This window comes from Hyperoodon ampullatus, assembly GCF_949752795.1.
Source record: "Hyperoodon ampullatus genome assembly, chromosome: 15".
NCBI lineage: Eukaryota > Metazoa > Chordata > Mammalia > Artiodactyla > Ziphiidae > Hyperoodon > Hyperoodon ampullatus.
In genome coordinates this window covers 50,726,139-50,747,202 of record NC_136928.1, presented here as the reverse complement: position 1 = coordinate 50,747,202, position 21,064 = coordinate 50,726,139, and the positions used below count along the sequence as shown (strand labels likewise).

The following is a 21,064-nucleotide window of genomic DNA, read 5'->3' as shown; positions in this document are numbered from 1 at the left end:
TAAAGTTGATTAAGAATGTTTCTTAAAGGTCCAAGAAGCAACAAACAGCATCTGAAGCCACAATCTATTATAAATACTTTATTTCAACTAGAAGGTACAATCTCTCAGGGGTTTCATAGTTTAAAAAGCTACAATCACATCATGTTGTAACTATATAAAAAACAGTGCTGTTAAGTGGAACTGCCTGGCTTAGACCATATACATGTCTGCACAGTCTTTATGGAATCTGCACAAAGAAATATCTTCTCCCTTTGCTCCAATTAATTGTTCTTGTATGTAAGTTTCTTTCTATTCCAGTATATCCAGAGTGGTGAAGTAACAAGGCCAGCCACGTAGCCAAAGGTTGCTCCAAGCGTGCAGGAGATGGGCCATTCCTGAGGAGAGAGTGTATGAGATCAAAAAGAACAAATGTTTTATTATTACTTGAGCACAAGTGTAACCTAAATATTTCTATATTAAAGCTTAATGTGCTTTCTTAAAGAATGCCAAAAGTGTAATAAGGTCATATCTGCATTTATCATGAACACTAAAAATGTACACATTTTAGTTAATGTGCATTCAACTGTAACAGAGGTTTCTGGCAATTGTAGATTTAGTTTGATGCTCCCCAAACTGCATGAGATACATGCTGAAATTACAAACTAAAACTTCGGGTCAGACTTTGCCATAATCCTGGACTCAATTTAGCTCTCTGAACTAGTTGGTAGTTTTGTTTTTCTAATTTCCACATTGGCTTGTATATCAAATGAAACGAAAAGGGTGTATGCTGACCAAACCACAAGAAACTTTAAATTGTGTTAAAGAGAAAAGACCTAGAATTCAAGCATGTTACATGGAATTTATAACAAAGCAACTGCTTTCATAATAAAACTGATTTCACCTTTCAGATATAGATATTGGAACCACAGTAGAAGTTACAGAACTACAGCTTATGTACACACCTAGAGTATAAGTTAAATGACTTACTGGCTTCCAAATACCCATTTTCTCCAGCCATATTACATTTCACAATATTACATCAAGCCAGAAGTAAGTAACGTTGACTTATTTCATCCTTGAGCAGTGCATGGTAGTCCCTAGGTTTTGAAAGGTCCTGCTTTAAAAACATTTTCTCATGTTTATCTATGAAGCTTATTTGGTATACTGGAGCCATTTCTAATCTTTCTCTAGGGAAACAGGCTGTATAACTGTGGTAGAGGTGAACCATCTTAATGACTAGTTCTGTTACCTAATTAAGCTTTCTTGTTTGGTCTGCTGTTGACCTACCTTATTCCAAATGCCATGCAACAGACAATAGTGTTAGACAAAGTTTCAGTCAGTGTGAACAAACTAATGCAGTTCAGAGAAGCATAATCTAATCCATAAAAATTTTCCCAGCCTTTCCTACATTTAAAAATGCTGTTGCCTAAATTATGATTTCTTTATGTCTTTGGTGAGCTTCTGTTAATTTCCATGACTTGAGCTTATAGCTATGTCTATTGCACAGATTGGGTAATGGAACACTAAACTTTGATACTTGAAAATGACAGCCTTAAATGCTCATAGCAGTCACAAATCTAGGATGTACTGTCTTGTATGTGAGCTTTGTAGAGATTTTAAAAAAAATATAAGCATCATCTTCCCCATTGATGTGCGGAGAGTCTACTGGATAACTGGTCAGGAGCTTTCTCTCCTGAACTGGACAGTGGATGTCTTCTTTCTTCCAAGAAGTGGTGGTTCGCATTAAGTACCATGGCCTTATGTATGCTCAAATGGAATCTGATGTAACTTTCTCATTTAATTTTGGTCTGCTATTTTTAGATAGAATTGAAAAGAACTGTATAACTCAATTAGTGTTATTAGCTAAGTTGTCCAACACATGGTATAAAGGAATTAAGACAGTAAAGTATTATACATTTATTTCCAACTTGCCTTTGGGGATTTGATGGGAATTTTTTTTTCTTCCTCAAATTCACATCTCTGAAACTCTTCACACTTGGTTTCCTAGCCAATAAAGTTAAAATCTAGAATTTGTCCTGCCCTAAGAGAAATGGACTAGGACTCTGGTGTCACCTCTGTTTCTTAACTGGGCCTCATTTTCCTCATCTGGGAGGTAGAGGAGATGATCTCTAATCTCTCCCATTTATCAACTCTTAGGATTTTCTTCTTTCTTACAATAATCATTGTTGGACATTACCTTTTTGGCTTCATGTTCTTAAGATGGTAAAAATCCTGTATATAGATTATTAGAACTCTAAGCAAAGATGATTGTATCATCTGAACCTGAGGTGCCTTAGGTACTCTATTGACCTTGATGGGGTTTGGAGTTTCCCATTGCTTATTAAGAGCCTTTTCGTTGCTTTGGTTCTTTAGTATTTCTTTTTTGCAAAATCCTTCCTGCTAGTTTAACTAAAACCAAAGATTTTTTTTTTTTTCTGTTCATAAACAGATTGTAGAAAAGCTGCCTTATTTTCAGAAGCATGTCTTCATTTAAGACTTAGGTTTCCATTGAAATTCAGGCTAATCACTGGAACAACTAGTTCAAAGTAATGAAATATCTGGAAAATAAAATACTTCAAAAATATCTTACTGACATGAATTTTGCTAGTGAATGAAAACACACTGCTTCAAATACGGTCATGTACGAATGAACTTAAACTTATAGTTAATATTTTTTTGCACATAGGTAATCAGTTCTGAAGTTCTTAAAAATAATTTTAGGGGCTTCCTGAAATCTTATTTAATATTTTGCTTATATCCTTATTCTATCTCTAAAGGTACATTTTAGGTTAGCCTATGTTGAATTATCACATTTCCAATAAGTAGAGCCTGCACTAATGGTTTTTATTGTGAATTATCTTAGTTACTTTAGGCATTGCTTCCATTTGGTTTTAATTATTAATTTTAAGTACCAAATTAAATACTGGTTTGTTGGTTGTTGCTTTTTAAGTGATTGTTGCTTTAATAGTGTCCCATCTTAACACATGGGGTTACAAATAAAATAATATGCATAGTTTACTATCTATGTAAAGCACTGACCTTCTTACCTTAGTAGTTTTTATTTAACACTCTATGTAAACATTTGGGATAATATTCTTTCCTCTGTTTCTCACGTGGTGGATCTACGCATCATCGGCCAACTGTGAGCATCTGCACTTTGGTAAAGAGCACATTGTCAAAGTGTAGGGAGAATCGTAATCCCTCATGAATTCAGCCAAATTCCAATTTGGGTTTCTAAATTCTATTTTAATCACTTTGTAATTACAGTGTGGCTTTTTGTTTCCAAACACATATATACACATTTACACACACATTCTTTAAACAGCTGCTATACTTCACCTCCAGTGGAATGCCAAAAATGAAGTAAATATTAGTTAGAAAGTTTTGCCTTAAGAGGGGTTAAGGCTTGGAACACCTGCTATTCAACATGTCAAGGAATCCATGCCATCAGCAAATTAAAATGTTGGACTGGCTTTGGAGACTGTTTGCTAGTGATGGACCAGGCTTTCCTGCTTGATTTTTTCTGAAATAAGTAGTCCTTAACTGTAACATAGTCATTTTTTAAAAGAGAATTTCTTTATATAAGGGCAACTTTCCTTAATAGGGAATGGCAAAAGGAGCTGTTGAAGGGAGCTGGGGAAGGTTGCCAACGAACAACCTTTCCTCAAGCAATTTCCTGCTAACCTTAATATTGCTTTAAAAACATTAAAACTATCCTATGGCAACAATTCATTTTGACTTGTCAAACAATCTTAGCTTAATCACATATTTTCATAATTAGATCTTGAAGTTTTCCATTTAAAACTATTGTCTCACATACGGAGATGTTTCTATTTAACGTTCCTCATGCCACAAATAGAATTTTAAAAACACACATGGTATCATCTATTGAAGAGACAATTCAACTGCGTTGCTATAAACATTTCTCCAAATTATGATAAACTGAGATGGCTCTATATAATTGTTTTGTTGAAGGAAAATAGAAAACTCAAAGACATTCATGTAAAGGAAGTCACAAGTGATTACCACCAAACGACCATCTTCTTTTTATCCAGTTCTTTATAAATTTAAAATTTTTTTAAATCACTAAATAAAAGAAAAATTCCTCTTGCATAACAAAAGATAATATGGACAAAAGATAATGCAACAAAAGATAATGCAACTGGGTAAAATTATTACAGTTACTGTCAAAAAGAAAAACTTAAAAAATGAGTAGCTGCATCATGTGAAGAAAGTATCTTGCTTAGAGTACTAATATTATCCTTTCTCTAAATCAAATGATTCCTTATATGTTTCAGCACTTTAAAAAAGGTCAGTGTTCTCTTAAAATAATCAGCATTAACAAAGGCCTGATACATAGGCTCTTGGTACATGGTACTACCAATAGTTATTTTTCTCTTAGAAATAAAACAATTTCACCCTAATAAGCTTTAAAAAAAACACCTTAAATAATACAGATATAACTTTTTTCTGTTAAAAATCAATATTATTGCTGGTTGAAAGACATTTCAAAATTATATAAGTTTATTTCTTCCTGAAGACCACACTGCTTTCTTCTGATCAGGTGTTACTATAAAACTCTGCTTACTTTTTAGGAAAGGAAAATGTACCAATATAAAGAGTTTGATATATTTCAAAGCATGTTGTAAGTAGTACAGAATAGTGATTAAGAACACTGATTTTTGGGACTTCCCTGGTGGCGCAGGGGTTAAGAATCTGCCTGCCAATGCAGAATGCAGGAGACAAGGGTTCAAGCCCTGGTCTGGGAAGATCCCACATGCCGCAGAGCAACTAAGCCCATGTGCCCCAGCTACTGAGCCTGTGCTCTAGAGCCCGTGAGGCACAACTACTGAGCCTGTGTGCCCCAACTACTGAAGCCCGCATGCCCTAGAGCCTGTGCTCTGCAACAAGAGAAGCCACTGCAGTGAGAAGCCTGCGCACCACAACGAAGAATAGCCCCCGCTCACCTCAACTAGAGAAAGCCCCGGAGAGGCAACGAAGACCCAACGCAGCCAAAAATAAATAAATTTTTAAAAAAACACTCATTTTTATATTAGACTGGATTTGAGTCTCAGCTCTGCCATTTGTTAAATATCTGACCCTGGGAAATTAATCTGGATGGAATCTAGGATACAACATGACGCAAAGGAACTTATTTACAAAACAGAAATGGTCTCACAGACAAAGAAAACAAACTTACGGTTACCAAAGGGGAAAGGGGGAAAGAGATAAATTAGGAGTTTGGGATTAACAACATATACACACTACCATATATAAAACAGACAACAGGGATCTACTGTATAGCACAGGGAACTATATTTAGTATCTTTTAATAACCTATAATGGAAAAGAATCTAAAAGAGAATATATATATATTCTGAATCACTTTGCTGAACACCTGAAACTAACACAACATTGTAAATCATCTTTACTTCAATTAAAAAAAAAAGTTTAGATCAATGGAATGGGAAGAAAGCCCAGAGATAAACCCATGCACATATGGTCACCTTATCTTTGATAGAGGAGGCATGAATATACAGTGGAGAAAAGACAGCCTCTTCAATGAGTGGTGCTGGGAAAACTGGACAACTACATGTAAAAGAATGAAATTAGAACACTCCCTAACACCGTATACCAGAATAAACTCAAAATGGATTAAAGACCTAAATGTAAGGCCAGACACTAAAACTCTTAGAAGGAAACATAGGCAGAACACTATGACATAAATTGTGGCAGGATCCTTTTTGACCCACCTCCTAGAAAAATGGAAATAAAAATAAATGGGACCTAATGAAACTTAAAAGCTTTTGCACAGCAAAGGAAACCATAAACAAGATGAAAAGCCAACCCTCAGAATGGGAGAAAATATTTGCACACAAAGCAATGGACAAAGGATTAATCTCCAAAATATACATGCAGCTCAATATCAAAAAAACAAACTACCCAATCCAAAACTGGGCAGAAGACCTAAACATTTCTCCAAAGATACACAGATTGCAAACAAACATATGAAAGGATGCTCAACATCACCAATCATTAGAGAAATGCAAATCAAAACTACAATGAGGTTATCACCTCACACTGGTCAGAATGGCCATCATCAAAAAATGTACAAAAAATAAATGCTGGAGAGGGTGTGGAGAAAAGGGAACCCTCTTGCAGTATTGGTGGGAATGTAAATTGATAAGAGCCACTATGGAGAACAGTATGGAGGTTCCTTAAAAAACTAAAAATAGAACTACCATATGACCCAGCAATCCCACTACTGGGCATAAACCCTGAGAAAACCATAATTCAAAAAGAGTCACACCCTCAGATCCAGCAAATACTGGATTTCATTGTTAATTTCTTCTTTGCTAGTTATTTGAAAAGCAAGTGTATCATATGATTGAACTTATAAATGGAGAGATGACCCACAGTCATTATCCCAGACAGCATTCCAATTCTGCAGAAACCAATACTGACCCAGACAAAGAAATTATTGAAGGCATTGGGTTAAACATACAGATCTGTGTGCCATTTCTTTATGAAGATACCACATTTTGGACTTCTCTTTTTGTGAAATCTAGAGATTGTGTTGCAATTTCAAGAAGAGGGTGGGACTGTATGAGACAATGACACTCTTTTAACAGATACATTTTTGGTGTTATTCTTTTTAAAAATCTTTTCCTGTTTAAGCAGTAAATGGTTAGAATTGTTTAAAAAAAAAAAAAAAGAGTCATGTACCACAATGTTCATTGCAGCACTATTTACAATAGCCAGGACATGGAAGCAACCTAAGTGTCCATCAACAGATGAATGGATAAAGAAAATGTGGCACATTTATACAATGGAATATTACTCAGCTAAAGAAAATAAACAAAATTGAGTTATTTGTAGTGAGGTAGATGGACCTAGAGTCTGTCATACAGAGTGAAGTAAGTCAGAAAGAGAAAAACAAATACCATATGCTAACACATATATATAGAATCTTAAAAAAAAGGTTCTGATGAACCTAGGGGCAGGACAGGAATAAAGACACAGACGTAGAGAATGGACTTGAGGACACGGAGGGGGAAGGGTAAAAGCTGGGACGAAGTGAGAGCATTGACATATATACACTACCAAATGTAAAATAGCTAGTGGGAAGCAGCTGCATCACACAGCGAGATCAGCTCGGTGCTTTGTGACCAACCTAGAAGGGTGGGATAGGGAAGGTGGGAAGGAGACGCAAGAGGGAGGGGATATGGGGATATATGTATACATATAGCTGATTCACTTTGTTATACAGCAGAAATTAACAAACCATTGTAAAGCAATTATACTCCAATAAAGATGTTAAAAAAAAAAGTTTACCAAAATGTGACCCTGGACAAGTCACCTAACCTTTCTGTGCCTTGGTTTCTCATCTACAAAATAAGGATCACTGTAAAACTCACCTCATAGAGTTATTGTAATGATCAAATGAGACAATGTGATGTGTGATACTTATAACCATACCTATAACAGTATCTGGCACATAGTACAAGTGACCAATTAATGTGAGTTATAATTGATAATTTTTAGTTCATATTTTTAATAGGCACATATGAAATAAGTTGTCATTACAATCAAGAATACCATCATTCCTCAAATATACCATCTCTAAAGCTATTTTTAAAATCCTGCCCAAATTTTAAGTACTTTAAAAGTATTTTTTAAAAATTACATCTAGGGGCTTTCCTGGTGGCGCAGTGGTTGAGAGTCCGCCTGCCGATGCAGGGGATGCGGGTTCGTGCCCCGGTCTGGGAGGATCCCACATGCCACGGAGCAGCCGGGCTCGGGGGCCATGGCCGCTGAGCCTGCGCGTCTGGAGCCTGTGCTCCGCAGCGGGAGAGGCCACAACAGTGAGAGGCCCGCGTATCGCAAAAAAAAAAAAAAAAATTACATCTACATATATATGGATCATGTTTAACGAGAAGGAAGCATGAATTCCGTTACACGGTAGTTGGATGTGTATATACACACATCCATATAATTTCAAGGGTTCACAGACTTGAAGCCCATATATGGACTCCTGGTTAAGAATCCCTACACTTGGAACTATATTCAACATCTTGTAATAAACCATAATGGAAAAGAATATGATACATATATATAACTGAATCACTTTGCTGTACACCAGAAACTAACACAACATTGTGAATCAACTATACTACAATTTAAAAAAAAAAGAATCCCTGTACTCTTCATCACTCTACCCTAATAAGTATTTTTATTAACTGTTCTAGTTGGCCAAAGAAATACAATGACCTTTCACTTTTTGGTTTCAGAATTTTAAGGATCAATTTCAATGATGTAGATGGCATTTGTGTGAATTGAGAGTAAACAGTTTAAATACATTTTAATTATAATATGCACAATATATCAAGTGCAAATAGATTACATTTTTACTCCATAGAACAGCTAGTTTGGTATATCACTGACTATGGCAGTTTATAAGCTGCTGCAGGTTTCATCAGCTATTTGGGATTGGATAATGGTGACATTTTTTGAAATTAGTTTAAAATATTCAACAAAAAGTTTAAAAAGCTAATTATATAAAAACATTAGGCTACTTTTAAAAATACCTTATATTTTACTTGGGAGCTTTACTTTGCTTTTCTAGGAAATGGCATGGGACAGTGGAGTGAGAATGATCTGAGATGCAGGGCCAGGTCAGCCACTTACTGGCCATATGACCTTTGCCAGGTCACTTAACACCTGAGCCTCAGTTTCCCAACTGCAAAACAGGGATAATAATACCTCTTGTACTTAAAACATGGGGCTCTTGTATTAAATGAAGTAATACTTAAAAAATCTGTCATGAAAGCTACGAAGTACCATGCATCAGTATCATTCTGTATATTACATATTTTAACTTGAAAAAATTAAACTTACATGATCACTAATGGAAGTACTTCTTAGGTATTCTAATAGGTAATAATTAGAGCCTGCAGTTTAGAACAAATAAAATATTGATAGTTTATGAGCAATGTTATATTGTGCTGTAGGAACTATTCCCTTGCCCTTGTAATATAAGCATCTTTAGTACCTGCTTTTCTTCACATGAAATGTCTGGGGAGCATAAAGCTTACAAGAGAAAACTCTCAAGAGCTATATAGCATATGGCATTATATTAACCATATGTAGCCTTACCACTGAAATAGATGGGTGATTCTTGCTCCTAGCTGTCGTTTTTCATAACTTTTAAGAAGTATAAGTACAGAAACTGATTTTAAACCAACCACTGGTAGGCATTTCTATCATTTTTAAGAGTCTCCATTTGAATGGCTCTGTGTATTCAAAACTATTTATTGAGAGCCCTTACTATAAACCAAGCAGTTAAGGGGCAAACTAAGATTATTTAATTTTTTAGATAAATTTTAATAACACAAACTTTAAAAAATATATTGCAAAATAATTTTTGGAGAGGTATGTACTATGATAGATATCATGGGAAAACTGACCTATCTGCAGATCAAAAAACCCAGAAACACTGAGAACAACTCACAACCATTAGGATTACTGGCTCTTTCAGATAAAAAAGGAAGATAAAACCCAGGCAGTTCTAAATTTCACACCAACTACTTTTTAATATGTTTTGTTTATCATGCTTACCACAAATTTACATTTGCATGACTGATAGAATTCATTTTTAAAAACTTACTTTCAAAATTCTACTGGTTTTAAATGATTATTTATATTTCCCTCTGAATTTGGTTTTAAGTGATGTGTTTTTCCAGATGTCCTTAAAGCAAATGCTATTGTCTGATGCAGGAATACATGTACAGATGAATCTACTCATCTGGATACATTTCTCTAGTTGTAACTCTTCCCTGTGCCATGTATACCATACCACTATCCTGTGACTAAGAACACAGATTTAGGAAGAGCTATTCGTGGAGAGGTCCACAGTCTCCAGGCTGGAACTTCTTGTCAAAGTGACGATAAATGGTCCTTGGCAGGACCATGCAAATGAGTTGCCTTAGCCAGCACTCTTCTCCCTCACATGAAAGTCCTGCTAGCAGATAATTTTCAACCTCACTGCCCAACAGTGAACCCACCTTTTAAATCCCAAACCATTTTCTATCAGTTAAGCATTATAGTTTTTTTTCCATGCTCGAAATATGTAACTCACGTTTCATATAAATATTTTATTTTGGTCCGTCTAAAATACTGTATAACACCTTTAGTAACAGAAACACCAATTAACCTAAAAATATGCACCCTTCAATAATTAAATCCATAATCTTAGCTTTATCCCTCACTCTGTCATTACTTGCAGTGATTCATTTAATTATCCTTATGATCTCCAGCTTTAATTTATGAAAGTATTATCTGTGGCATCTGTGACTTATAAAAATGAATATATATGTTTCACAGATATTAATTTTTTAACCTGATAAAACCAGAGAAAACAAAAAAGTTTTTAAATATAACAATGCCTCTCATTTATCTGGTATCTGATGGGAATAAGTACAAATATTTTTAAACAACTTAAAATTGTTTTAAAGACAATCTCAATCCATTTTGCTTTTTAATTTTATAAGAAATAAGTATGCTCAGAAGAGATTTGATTCTCTGGGTCAATTCCATTTTGGAGACAGTAGCATGGAAGTCCAGAGTTTAAAGATATTTGTTGGTTTTCTAGGTACAAAAGCTTCACATCTTAGCTTCAAATACTCTCCTACAAATACATGAAATTTTATGGTCTAAAATACAAACACTACCAGAGTGGTCACGGCACTTAAATGAAATTCTCACGTGAAGAAAGAAACGCAATATAATAACTACTCAACCTTTCCCGCAAAAAATCTAAGCTATGGCCATTTTTTAAAAAGAAAAGCTATGTTTCAGAGTCTCCGGGGATAAAGAGAATCATGGTGTCCTGGGGCGCTGGATCCTGAGTCTTCCTCTAATCAGCAAAGAAATGTTGAACAAGATGTGTACCCCTCTCCTCACGCTTTGCTTTCTTTTGTGTAGAAGTGGGACTGAACCCTACCTTGCACTAGGGTTACCAGGATTAAGTTGCCTGTGTGACAGTGCCAAGCCCATGCCTGGTACATACACAGACAGATACGACGTTTTCTTTCTATTGCCATCCAAAATGTCAGACAGAATTGAAAATTACATGAAATCCAAATACCCTAAATACCTAAATACCAGGGAAACAAAGATGGTTTAACAATCCACCCTACCAATTTAAGGATTATTGGGCAGAATGAATACGATAAACTGAGACAGTTAACATGCTCTAACACTTGGAGAACTCAAATAATGGAATTTGCAGGGGGTTTTGGTAATGCTAAAAAAAATAGTCATTAACCTACTCCTTTTATAGCTCATAAATGCCTATAACATTAATTAAGCAGTAACTATGTGTCAGGTTCTGAACTAAGTACTTTAGAAGGATTATATTATTTAATCCTCACTAGTAAGTGGCAGAGCCAGGATTTGAACTCAGTAATCTGATGCCAGAGCTCTTAATCATCCTGTTAGCTGTCTACCTATTAATAAAACATGTGGGTTTAAAAACTTCATGGTAAATTTCCTTTGCTCAGAATAACCAACAACAATTCCTAACCTCCTGTTAATTTTTTTAATAACATGAAATACTAGCCAACTTTTGATAATTAAGACATTTTCCAGATGAAAAGCTCATAACCATCTATTCTTCAAAATATTTAGAGCATATTAAATCACAATATGAATGTAAATTATCATTACCAAACAATTAAATTCCAGTCCTGGTAATATTTAAGTATCTGTTATAAGTTACACAGAATATGTATTTTGTACACAGTAAGAACTCAACAAATATTTACTGATTAGCTATTTTTACAGCAGATAATGCATCAAATTATAATGTACAAAGATCTTCCATGGTCAAAATATTCATTTTGTCAGTAACTATAGCTATAAGCTTTCTCTGGGGCTGAAGAAGGCTGTCTGGGTTATGGACAATTCAAACGTTTATAATGTAATAACTAAGGCAAGGAAGAGAAGCAAGATGACTTTCAATTATTTTTAAAGAAAACAATAAAGATGACCAACAACATAGTGGGCAGCCACCGACCACATTCTCTTTCACCAAATTCTCTTGCTGCCTCCTAGAAAGGGAAGGCTTCCTCCAACTATAAAGATGCCTGGTATCTTTCATCATTTGTCATTACTTAAAATTATTTAAAATTCCTATTAGTAAGTGAAAAACATTTTTCATTGAGGTTATATATTTTCAGTGGGCCTTTCTAGTCATTTAATGATGAAACAATTTTAAAAATATAAATATTCTTGAAATTGCTCAGTACAGAACTCACATCATTATAATCTTATGTTTGGCCTCTGGAAATTTTATACAAAGTCAGATTTGAATTCAAAGTAGAAAAAATGGAACTAAACATGCAAAAGTTTTTGTGAGGTGGATGGTGTGTATGTGTTTTTAAAGAAAGTATAATTGCTTAACCAGATACCCTTGTTTCTCTGACTGGAACATCAGTAAAACCAGATCCCAATCCAGAAAAGCTTGCTTTACCACAAACATATCAAATCTTTATTGGGCTATAAGGAATGGAGAACTAACCTCTCTTCCTAATACTATAATATTACAGTTTAGATAATGAAGTATATATAGTAGTTATCGTCTCGTGAAATTTTACTCTAGAAAAATCTCCATTCTGAGGTGATGCCATGATCTTTCATTTGGTTTATTGTTTCTCTGGCAGATTCTGTCAGCACCATGAGCCACACGGAGTACTTATTCTGGAGTGAGGTTTATGAAGAAAAAAACCAAAACAGAACAAAAAACTTGTTCACTGAAAATAAAAAGTGAACAAAAAAGATGCCTCGGGCTTCCCTGGTGGCGCAGTGGTTGAGAGTCCGCCTGCCGATGCAGGGGACACGGGTTCGTGCCCCGATCCCGGAAGATCCCACATGCCGCGGAGCGGCTGGGCCCGCGAGCCATGGCCACGGAGCCTGTGTGTGTCCGGAGCCTGTGCTCCGCAACGGGAGAGGCCACAGCAGTGAGAGGCCCACGTACAGAAAAAAAAAAAAAAAAAAAAAAAAAAAAAGATGCCTCATCATTTCTCTAGTTTATCAGTAAATCATTGCTAAAAGGGAAAGGGGCAGGTGATTATTATATGAATAAAAGATGATTAATTATACATCAATTCTATTATTTCACCAACAGTATCTATCATAATTTTAAAAGATGATAGTGAATAAGTGGGTCATTAACTTGGAATACTTTAAAAACAACTCAACAGTAAAGATTATTAAACAACCAGTAATATTCCAGTCGAATGAAACATTCTTAATGAAGACCAACATTTGTTACATATTAAATTAGCTAGTTAGAAAATCCTTTTGAAAGTCAATAATTCAAATAGAAACTTTATATTAATTTTAAAAGTCTGATACCATTAATTTGGATCCGGCTCACCTCTTATTGTAAACAAGAACTGAGGTAGAAAAATGAGAGTCAGTAGCTAAAAGCCCAAACAATCAAAAATAGATAACTGAATTGTAAATAATCAAAAAATATATTTTCTACGGAAACCTAAACCCCGATTGTACAAAGGGCATCTACTCCCCATAATTCAACATCTATTTCTGCATAGTCTTATAAAGAGAAGATTTATACAAGTGTAATATATCAAACTTTTACACTCCAAAATATTCCATCTATATGCACACTAACATGTTAATTACATAGTACCTTACCAACTCATAAGCTGAGGGCCAATGGTGCTTTATACATCGATACTTTGTATTTAGATTTAATTGCATACATCTGAAAATAAGGAATTAAAATACAATTTCCTGTATATACTTTTCAATGATTTTGATTGTCCTCCAATTTAGAAATCACTGACACTACTGAATGAAATTAAGTTCCATAAGATTGTAACTTGAGTACAAATGAATCCCCATTTCCCAGTGGTCACTGAGATGGCCAAGAAAATATAAAGGAAACCTTTATTAATATTATAGCCTTGGGAAGGGTATCAGTGACACCACACACCCCAAACCTCCAGGGATTTCCATAACATATAGTAGAGAAGGGCAAACCTACCAGACTTACTGAATGTAAAAGAACAACTCATTTGTCTAGGAGACACAACATCTAATAGAAAGCACAAAGAATGGACTTAAAAAGTAGGCAGTTAAGTGCAAGACATATAATTCAGATCCCTCAAGGGCCTTTGGAAAGTGACATACATATCAGAGATTTAACCCAGCCACTTATTACCTAGGAATTTACACTAAAGAGAAAACTGGAGGGACTTCCCTGGTGGCGCAGCAGATAAGACTCCGCACTCCCAATGCGGGGGCCCGGGTTCGATCCCTGGTCAGGGAACTAGGTCCCACATGCATGCCGCAACTAAGAGTTTGCATGCCACAACTAAGGAGCTGGCGAGCCGCAACTAAGACCTGGTGCAACCAAATAAATAAATTAATTAATTTTTTTTAAAAACCTGGACAAATCTGCAAAGATATATGCTTTATGATAATCACAATAATTCGTAATAAATTAGTAATAGTGAAAACTATAAATAATCTAAATGTCCATTCATAAGAAATTGGTGTATGATTTTACCCAAATAATGGAGTATTATAATACATATATGCAAATTTTCACTGACATGGAATGAGCTCCATAATATGCTGTTGAAGGGAAAAAAAAGATTAAAAATAATATGTATATTATGAATAGTTACACACATCAAGAGAGAGCTGCAAAGATTACCACCCAAACACAAATGGGAGTTGTCTCTGGGTGGCTGGATATTTGATAATTTTTACTTACTTTTTATAATTATTAGTATTGCTTAAATTTTCTAAATAAATGTATACTGTCTTTGTGATCAGAGAAAAATTCTCTTCATGTTGGAAAAAGAAAGTATATTTATTTTTTAATACCACAATTGATTTGGGAGAAATCATCTTAATAATTGGAAAAATCCATTAAGATATAGATTCAAAGATGTTTATCATAGCACTGTTTATAATAGTAAAAATAGTACTAATGATCAATAGTGAATTTGTTAAATAAATTTTGGAATAACTATATAAAGGTGTACTATGAAGCCATTAAAAATTACAACAAAGATGTATCCATCACTATCTCAGTGACCTTGGAATATTACATGTCCTCTAGGTATCAGTTTCCTCATCTGTAAAACGGGGATAAAAAGAACATGTATAGTGTTTCCCCTAGCTTATTAGCTATATCCTATTGTCATAGAAAACAAAAAACCTGATGTTTATGAGCTTCCTCTAATATCACAAGCCCCTATTTCAAAACCTACTTTGCTATATGCTTTAAGAAAAAAAAAAATCTCAAAATCAAGGTTCAATTTGGCTATCAATCAAGCTAAGAAAATATGAATCTAAGACTACAAAGGCAATGTATATCAAAGTTAAAAATAGGGAATTCCTGAAACTTCTAGGCTATTAAACTCCTATACATATTCTCAAACTAAGCTTGTTTATCCACCTATACATGTAGAAAAAAATAGTGTTAGAAGATAGAAACAGGCTGATCTGGATGCCTGTGGCACTGAGACAGGCCCTAATAAATCACCCAGATTACAGTGACAGAGGAAATTGATATCCCTACTTAACTGAACGATAAAACAATTTAAATATACATACTCGTTAGCTTCATCAGTTTTACCATCACTGTACAAACATCTACTTTGTTGCTTTAAAGAGTTGAAACCAACCTGCCACGGTCTTCCCCAATCGAGTGGAATAGGAAAGGCTCCAAGCCATGTTCCTACAAAACTGGAAACTGTAGTGATCTGGAGACTATTCTCCCAAATGGATGTAACCCTATAAAACACAAATATATAAATTATTGGTGGTATATATCTTAGCTGCTGGGGAATCAAACAAACAGCATAAATTAACACTATACATATATATATATATGTTGTTCATTTAAAATAAGCATCTGATATTGACACAAATATTTGCCATGAATCATTAACAATTAATTGGTAAGAAGATACAAGTGTTTTTCAGCTGGAAAGGTAATATATGCACATAGTGAAAATCAAACAATACAAAAGAGTGTCTGCAATGAAAGCTAAGTCCTCCTCTCACCCTTATCATCAACTCTGATTCCTTTTCCCGGAAACAACTGCTATCACCAGCTTATTACATATCCTTCCAGAAATATTTTATACATATACAAATAAAGACACAATTTTGTTTAGAATGATATATGCACATCTGCATATATACACATATATGTATATATCCTTCAAAACAAAACTCAAATGCACCATTTTATAAACCCAGTTTTGCTGTGTGTTTTCCCTTGTTAACAGTTTTACTAGTTTTCCATTGTCCAAAGGAAGCATCATTTATTCAACTAGTCCCTTATGGCACATTTCATTAAAGCAAATCAACTCTATTTGGTGGGGAAGGAATAGAGAAAGAAAACAAAATATTACAAAAGATCCAGTGATTCTGCCTACCATTCTAATTTATTAAGTGCACATCTTAGAGTGTGAAGGTAGAAAGACATAATTCTGCCAGTGTCTTAATAAGTTTTGGTTCCAGCCTGCCCCTCATAGTGTGATCACTTAACCATGTGGAATAAGAGTCTAGTTACAGTCGAGTAAAACCCCACCACCATGCAGTAACTGGAGTCCAAATATTCAACTGTTTCAAAAGCAGTGTTTAGTTATTATGAAGTTTATGAAAAGCAGTTTCTTCCAGCTAGTGTGGAAAAAGGGGAAAACATTTGTTTTGTTAGATGACTGCTTTCATTAGAAATAGGCTAATTACTACACACAAAATGTACACTGAATTAAAGTAATCCTGAATGACAAGTCAGTGCATAAACCAATGCCCCATCACCTGTCCATCTCATTACTACCCCTCCCCCACTACACAGGTTAAAAGCTTTAGCCTGTTTCTATTGAAAACTGGGGCTGGAAGAAGATTGGAGGCAATCACCATACATCCCAATTTGCATTATTTGCTGGGCTTTATTGTTCTTTTTTATTTTGTGATACACTTAAAAATGCACGTCAGGGGCTTCCCTGGTGGCGCAGTGGTTGAGAGTCCGCCTGCCGATGCAGGGGACACGGGTTCGTGCCCCGGTCCGGGAAGATCCCACATGCCGCGGAGCGGCTGGGCCCGTGAGCCACGGCCGCTGAGCCTGCGCGTCCGGAGCCTGTGCTCCGCAACGGGAGAGGCCACAACAGTGAGGCCCGCGTACCGCAAAAAAAAAAAAAAAAAAATCCTGTGAAACCTGCACTCGGATGTCTCACCACAAAAGAGGCTGAACAAGAAACTATAGTTGTTCCAGTAAACATTTTTAGATGGTGAGCCCCAATTCTACATTATAAGATGTACAGAAGCAATTTGATCTGTAGCAATTTTATCACAGTGATAAATTATCCCCGAGGAGGGGTTTTCAAAGTTTTCTTTTGGTAACAGAAACCTTTTTTCAAGCAAAAAGCTAAGTGGAATTCTACCATACAAAAAAAAAAAAAAAAAAAGCAGAGCTGATCTTGCTAACGTGGAAGGAGAGGCCTATAGTTCTGCCTGCTTGGGTCTCCCTCAAGTGCATGCCACCCTTCCCTGGCCCCAATCCCCAGCTGCAGTGGGCCCTTACAGCATCACTGAGAACCATACAGTGCTCAGAGACACTCAAGGAACAATCAGCAAGCTGTCATGAATAGAAAAGTACCTCATTAATTTTTTTTTAATTTCAAACATCACTAGAATATAAAATTAAAACTTACCCATTTCTACTGAAAACTCTTAGCCACGCTTTGAAGTTTGGTCCTAACAAACATAAACAAGGTACAGTAGTAAAAGTGGACAAAGTAACTGCGAGTAAAAATGTTTCCAACGCCAACCTAAGAAAAAAACACTGTATTAATTTTTTTCAAAGTGTTAAAGGTGCATGTACACACACATGCATAATCTTTTTTACTTAAATAGATTTAGTATAAAACTATTTTCTTACACTTAGAAAGGTAACATGAGTCTTACCAAAACGATGACTATAAAAAATGTTACTACCAAAATGCAAGCTATAAAAAACAATCTAGCAAATATTTGGCTTTGATGATAGAGTTCAGAAGTGTTAAATACCATACGATACTGAGACTGTCCATTGCAAGAAAACCCATTTCTAGATCATTAACTTTTTCCTCAATAGTCTCTGGAACTTTCTCTGCAATCCACGGTTCAAATTTAGCTTATATCGGAACCACTTGGAGAACTAGGTAAATTTGTTTCTGACTAAGGCCTGAGAATTTGCATTTCAATAAAATGCTGATGTTGTTGGTTTTAGAACCACACTTGGAGAACCACTGCTCCAGACATTCATTGTACTCTAAAATGGATTACAGAGAAATAATCATTTCCCATTACAAAGGTCTTGTCCTCCCCACTCTAGAAAATAATTACCTGTTAATCTATTATGTGTATATATAACCAGATATATATATATATATATGTAAAACTATACATATAGCTGTGTGTGTGTGTGTGTATGTATGTATTGCATCACTCATTTCAACATGATCATTTATCACTGCTAAACCGAACTTTCCCAAACTATAATGGAACATTATATAAGACATATTAATGAATTTGGCTTTCACTAATTCAAAATTGTTCAGTTTTGAAAAGGTGTTGAGTTAAATTTTACCTTTAACCTATAAACATTAGCTTCTACGTAATTAAATACAAGAATCTATTGACTTTTCTTAAGAAAACAAACTCTTTTCAAGCACTTCAGAATCACATTTACTATTTATAACTAATTTATACATATCATTATAGTCAGTTTCCTTAGAGGTTCTAAGGGCCACACACCTATTGGTATATGACAGTTTCTCATCTACCACCCCCTTTAAGCAATTGCGTGACAAAAGGCTACGTAATAGAAGCATTTAATGAATTGTTATTCCATTGTCTTTTAAAAACATAACACTGCCAAGGGCAATGATGTCAGTATCCTTCTGTGATCCACTGATTAAACACACCATGTTTTTTCTCTAATCACCAATAGAATTAGCACTTGGTTTAATAAACAACTGTTTTAAAATATAGTTGGCTTAAGGTAAAAAATTTCAGACTTACTCTATTAGTGGTGCTCCATATAGAACAAAAATTACATGAAAGGAGAAACAAGACATAAGGAAGTAGATACAGCATTTCAAAAATCTGGCTACCTAAAAAAGAAATGAATAACTTAAAGAATCAAGAGAATGACTAAAGGACAGCAAATGCTTTGATTTTATCTACAAATACAACTTAGTCCTACAATGCGTGTCCTACAATGTCCCATATTCTTTGGATCTGCTCCTGAAGTCAGATCACGTGTTCTTTGCACAGCATTGTAAAAAAGCCACAAGACAAAAATCGATCCCCATGTTCCACTCACCTAAACAACAGTAGAATCAGAAAATGTTTTTGTTTCTATGCTAAGTATTGAACTATGTTGTTAATCAGTATTTATGAAATATTTACCAATAAGTGTGCTAGGATACAAAAAAACACAAACACAGCCCTTCTTGTGTGATGATACATGAAATATTTATAGAAAATAATGATTATAATAATTTTTTTTCATTTTAAAACAAAATTCCTAGGAAAATTGGACCAAAAAAAAGCACAATATTAAATAATTCCCCAAATCATATTCATGTTACTGTATGATCCACATAAAAAAAGACCTGCATATCTGCAAATCAGTGTGTGGGACCTACTTGATTTCGAGCTCAAGAAGATCTAATAATAAAACACACAATGAGCGCTTTAAATCATAGGGCAGTAAATGTGTTTTAAATTACCTAATAAAGAACATACACATAGTACTGAATAATGTTAAGTGAGGACTTTATTAATTTAAATAATAGTCAAGTGTTACACTGTAGTGAATATTCCAGAAAATAGATTCCAATGTCTGAAAACTTCAACTGCTATTTAGTCAAGGAAGGCCAAGCTTGAAACAAGAGCTTATTTTGTAATTTATGAAAAACCCATTGTGTCTTTCAGAAATGCAAAAGATGAATGAAAATAAACTGAAATGTCTTATAAAATAAGATTTAAAGGTGTGATTGCTACATTTATATTTATATATATTGCTACACTGAAGATATATTTATCCTCAATGATGACATGAAACATGACTATATAGGTTCACAATGCTATGATATCCAATTAATACATGGCAAGAATCTATCAAACATTGTGGACAGTCTTCCAGCAAGCAATAGGCTACTGACTAGAAAAAAAAAAATCAGCTTCTTTATTCACTGTAAATAACCCAATAAGTACTTGACTAATACTTTATTCATCCAGTAAAACCAACATTACTTACATCTAAAAATCAGTTGTCAAGAAATAAGCCTTACCTTGTATGATAATGAACTTCTTTTAGAAGATGCATTTGGTTTCACTACTAAATACAATACTAAATTGACGGCAGTTACAGAAACAGAACAGATGCACAACCATGTCAAGTGTGTTCCCAGTACTGAGAAGTTCTCCAAGAAGAATGATGGAATGAAGATGCTTAGGATAATTGAAAATATGCATAATAGATGGACATACAGTAGTCTCTTGATGTCAGTATCTTTCATGGTGTTTTCTTGAGTGGCTATCTAATGAAGAACAAATTAAGAAAAGAGCATAGGCAATAATGACTTTTTCCATTGTCCTAAATGCTCCAACGTCTAAAAGCAAGCCATGAACCAAAGTCAATTTTCTCTAGGCAATAATGTCTTAGTGTTAGAATATAGGAAGATGCATATGTGTAAAAACTAATAGACTAATATACTATAAACAACTCTCAGAGCCTGAAAAAGGACAAATTTACTAATTTCTTAAATATTTGTGTCTAGTTTCTGTTAAACAGTCATGTGCTAGGGCTAATTAAGAGATTCGGTTTTTTTTCTTTTTGCCAAAATCAGAGGTGAAAACAAACAGCATATGTTAATGATTTGCCCTGTTGGAAATATAAGCTATGCTTTCTAGAAACGCCATAATACAATTTGGCTGAACTGTTGGCATTTTTATCATTATGGACCCTTGTCTAACATCACAGTAG

At 34.7% G+C, this 21,064-nt stretch overlaps 1 protein-coding gene across 4 annotated transcripts; it reads right to left on the bottom strand.

Annotated features, from left to right (window-relative positions):
• Positions 1–63: 63 nt before the first annotated feature.
• PIGF (phosphatidylinositol glycan anchor biosynthesis class F) lies at positions 64–20,612 on the bottom strand (the record flags this gene model as incomplete). Of its 4 annotated transcripts, none has more annotated exons than XM_079720471.1 (5): positions 64–374; positions 15,705–15,813; positions 17,742–17,858; positions 19,093–19,184; positions 20,370–20,612. In XM_079720471.1, the coding sequence occupies 5 exons, from the start codon at positions 20,595–20,597 to the stop codon at positions 261–263; spliced, it is 660 nt and encodes a 219-aa protein (XP_079576597.1). In that variant the 3' UTR covers positions 64–260. The 4 variants fall into 4 exon arrangements, with proteins under 4 accessions (XP_079576597.1, XP_079576595.1, XP_079576594.1 ...); XM_079720469.1 differs by having other exon boundaries at positions 15,701–15,813; positions 20,370–20,597; XM_079720468.1 differs by having other exon boundaries at positions 15,712–15,813; positions 20,370–20,597.
• Between the last annotated feature and the right edge of the window lie 452 nt (positions 20,613–21,064).